This window comes from Eurypyga helias, unplaced genomic scaffold (genome assembly GCF_000690775.1).
Source record: "Eurypyga helias isolate BGI_N326 unplaced genomic scaffold, ASM69077v1 scaffold47521, whole genome shotgun sequence".
Classification (NCBI taxonomy): Eukaryota; Metazoa; Chordata; class Aves; order Eurypygiformes; family Eurypygidae; genus Eurypyga; species Eurypyga helias.
Genome location: NW_010233661.1, coordinates 405 through 4426, shown reverse-complemented (window position 1 = coordinate 4426; position 4022 = coordinate 405). Strand labels below are relative to the sequence as shown.

General features: G+C 53.9%; 1 protein-coding gene across 1 annotated transcript in view; it reads left to right on the top strand.

Moving 5' to 3' along the window:
- The window catches only part of LOC104517205 (laminin subunit beta-1-like), a gene marked incomplete at its 3' end in the record, with an annotated part of 18859 nt that extends 14862 nt beyond the window's left edge, over nucleotides 1-3997 (top strand). Inside the window, exons 13-19 of the mRNA XM_010161787.1 lie at nucleotides 409-536; nucleotides 984-1107; nucleotides 1651-1855; nucleotides 2015-2158; nucleotides 2253-2484; nucleotides 3120-3283; nucleotides 3773-3997. Of these exons, the coding sequence (XP_010160089.1) occupies nucleotides 409-536; nucleotides 984-1107; nucleotides 1651-1855; nucleotides 2015-2158; nucleotides 2253-2484; nucleotides 3120-3283; nucleotides 3773-3997 (1222 nt within the window). The remainder of the gene's footprint in view (nucleotides 1-408; nucleotides 537-983; nucleotides 1108-1650; nucleotides 1856-2014; nucleotides 2159-2252; nucleotides 2485-3119; nucleotides 3284-3772) is intronic.
- Nucleotides 3998-4022: the final 25 nt, after the last annotated feature.

The following is a 4022-nucleotide window of genomic DNA, read 5'->3' as shown; positions in this document are numbered from 1 at the left end:
ATGGAAAGAGAAAAATCCCCCAAGCTCCTTACCTAGAGCTTGGCAGCAATTGACTGCAGTGAAATACTCAGGGGCAGTACCCAGAGGTGGGGGGAGAGGAGGTTGCCAAACCCCCTGCTGATGCTGTGCCGCAGATGGGGCTGCTGACCACCTACACCTAGTCACATTTTTAGGGAAGGGAGAGAGAAGCTGTCATGCTGGAGGATGCCCAGGAGCACTTCCCTGGTCTTGTCTCAGCCCAAACCTTCAGCTGGTAGATGCCCCATTGATGCCGGAGCTGCAGCCCTGTTCTTCCCGAAGCACAGTGACCACCCTGTCTGTGCACACGCTTTTCCTGGCCTGAGCTCGGGATGCTGCCAGCTGCTTACGGCCGTTACTTGATGCTGACCAGCCTTTTTTTTCCCCCAGTTGCCGGATCAGTGGGAAAAAGCTGTGATCAGCGTCTCGCGCCCAGGCAAGATTCCCACGGGAAGCCGGTGTGGCAATACAGTTCCTGATGATGATAATCAAGTCGTCTCACTGTCACCCGGCTCTAGGTCAGTATAACTGGATGGGCCAAAAGGAGAAAAAACATTTTAAAAATTGAAAGACAGTAACGTCACGTTTTCATTTTACTGTGGCCTCTGTGAAAATGGATGAAACTTAATTTCCTGTTGATTATAAAAATATATTTAGCATTGTGTCTGTAGACTCAAAGCTTCTAAATTTCTTCTCATTCCCTGATTTTTTTTTTTCTTCCCCTCTCTGCTCAGGGAAGTGTTTGCACAGCCTGTAAGTGAACATCACAGTCTGACTCTCTACCTTGCCGATAAGCTTTTCCGGTTCTGAGTTGCACAAGCCTCCAAACCACCTCTTTCACATTGTAGCTTTTGTTCTGCCTGGTTTTGGCTGCTTTCTGTAATCTCGATTGCTTTATAGGCCACCTGAAGAGCTTTATGGTGCTGGACGTTTGAAGTAAGAATTGTTTCCTGTTCCTAATCCAGATACGTTGTTCTCCCACGGCCCGTCTGCTTTGAGAAGGGGCTGAATTACACCATCCGCCTGGAGCTGTCGCAGTACTCCTCGGTGGATACGGAGACGGAGAGCCCATACACTCTTATTGACTCCGTGAGCAGAAATTTATTTCGGGGGTGCTCTGGGGTAAAAGTGTATTTAAAATCCTGGAAGTTTGCATCTCCTCAGGCACGAGTCTGTGAATCCAAAGTAATATTTTACAGCCCTGTTGCTTGTGGCTGAAGACAGATTTTAACCAAACTGTGTAAAGCAGCGTGGATTTCTTCACTCTGAAAGTATGTGGGTCCTTTTTCTGCTGAGAAGCTTTTGCTTTATTTTGCAGGACTGCAGCTAGTTCCACACAGCTGTAATTTATTTGGGGAGGCTTATGTGTGCCATGTATATCATGAATGTCAGTATCAACTTTCTTCTTTTGAATGGATAGAATTTGGTAGATTTGGTAAGAATTCGGTAGATACCAGAACTATTCCACCAAAAACTAGAGAAATTCCCTCATTACCCTTCCAAATTCTGTCTGGCTGTTTGTTTTTTGGCCAAAAAAAGGATGATAGGATGCAGGCTAATGCTGAATTTTCACAATTTTCTTGAAGGTATTTATAAATAGTGACACTTTGTCATTGTAAAATTGTTTTGTAGCTTGTTCTCATGCCATACTGCAAATCACTGGACATATTCACAGTTGGAGGCTCAGGCGAAGACGTCGTCACAAATAGTGCTTGGGAAACTTTCCAGAGATACCGGTGTCTGGAAAACAGCAGGAGCGTTGTGAAAACCCCCATGACAGATGTCTGCAAGAACATCCTGTTCAGCATTTCTGCACTATTACACGAGACCGCGTTATGTACGTAACCACCCGCTTGCCGTGCAGACTGCACCGGGAAGCTGGATGGCACTTGCAGCAGAGCGGTTGGCTCTGGGAAGGCGTGGGGGCGGTGAAGCGGGTGGTGCATATCCTGCACCATGGTACTCACTGCCCCCCCGATGCTTTTTCTCCACTCAGCATGCCAGTGTGACCCCCAGGGCTCCCTGAGTTCGGTGTGCGACCCCAGCGGAGGACAGTGCCAGTGTCGTCCCAACGTTGTCGGAAGACAGTGTGACAGATGCGCCCCTGGCACCTTTGGGTTCGGGCCAAGCGGATGCCGATGTACGTCAAACCCTTGGCTCTGGGCTGTGCTGCTCGGGGCCCTGCGTTTAGGGCTCGTCGTGAAAACGCAGCCCCTCTCCCCCTCTCCTTGCAGCGTGCGAGTGCCACATCCGAGGCTCCTACAACGCCTTCTGCGACGCGGAGACGGGCCAGTGCCACTGCTTCCCCGGGGTGTATGGGCGGCAGTGCGACCGCTGCCTGCCCGGCTTCTGGGGCTTCCCCAGCTGCCAGCCCTGCCACTGCAATGGCCACGCCGACGACTGCAGCCCCTACACCGGGGAGTGCCTGAGCTGCCGGGACCACACGGCGGGGCACAACTGCGAGAGGTATGGTGCACCACCCCCCGCCCCCATTTTGCCCCTCTCCTCCCCTGCAGCAGGATGGGCACAGGAGCTGTTGCTCAGGCAGGTGTGAAGCCGCAGAGAAAGTCCCTGGACCGTGGTGGGAGCCAAAGCAGTACTGGTGGTCCTGGAAGAGGATGGGAGTGGTGACCCTCTATTCTCTGCCCGCAGCCGTGCGCCTCCCAGCAGACCCTGCCCAGATGGCTGAGAGCACGTTGCAGGACCCCAGGGCTTCAGAGAGCCTTTCTCCATCACAAGCCTCCTGAGAGGCATCTGCCTTGGGTCTCCTGCTCTTACACTGGTGTAAGCCAGACAAATTTGCCTCTGTGGGCACAGCTCCTGGGAGCGTGAGTGGCGTGGGAGAGCCATAAGGATATTTCTGCCCTTTGGTTCTTCACAGTGGTTGAAAACCTGAACGTAGTTCCGGCAAGGCTGCAGTCCGTTTGCCTGCAGTTCCCTGCATGTGCTGTATCTGTCCCTGGAGGTGGGAGTGAGGTGCTCAGGGACATGGTTTGGTGGTGGTATTTGTAGTGTTAGGTTAGTGGTTGGACTTGATGATCTTCAAGATCTTTTCCAACCTAAAATATACCATGATTCTATGATTCTACCCCATTGCGCAGGTGCCAGGCTGGCTACTATGGAGACCCTGTCCTGGGATCAGGCGACCACTGCCGCCCCTGCCCTTGCCCTGATGGCCCCGAGAGCGGACGGCAGTTTGCCAGTGGCTGTTACCAGGATCCGGTCACACTGCAAGTCGTGTGCGTCTGTAGCGTGGGATACATAGGTACTTGGCGGATGCGTGGAGGGGTCTGGTTGGGTTGAATCTCCTGGTGAGAAGGTTCCTGTGGATTGTTGGATATGACCACAGCACCAGTGTGGGTGCGTTGCTGCTGGAGGTTGGCAGCACTTGGACGGTGCCAGGGTGGGTCGGCTTGTGCCAGTGCTGCCGGCACCGCTGTGAACCTCGTCCCCAGCAGCATGGTGATGGATGACCAGTGGTTGGCAGAGGTGAACAGGGCAGCTGTGGAACGAGGGGATGAGTGTGCTGGCAGCTGGGCTGCAGCGCCATGCCTTGGCGCCCCAGGCGGTGCCATCCATGCTGCACCAAGCTGCCGCGGCCTCGCCAAGTGCTGCCTTGTTTGCTTTGAGCATGATTTAATTAACGTCCCCCTCGTTAACGGCCTTTATTGTCTTGCCTCAGCCTCGCCGTGTACGGGGCTGCACACTAGCGAGCCGTGATGGCCGTTCCCACCGTCCCTGTCTGTTCAAACAGGCAGTCGATGTGATGAATGCGCGTCTGGCTTCTTTGGGAGCCCCGACGAGGTTGGCGGCGCCTGCCAGCCGTGCCAGTGCAACAACAACATCGACACCACTGACCCGGAGGCCTGCGACAAGAGGACGGGAACGTGCATGAAGTGCCTGTATCACACGGAGGGTGAAAACTGCCACCTCTGCAAACAGGGCTATTACGGCAGTGCCCTGCAGCAGGACTGCAGAAGTGAGTGGGGAGACGCGGCTGCGAG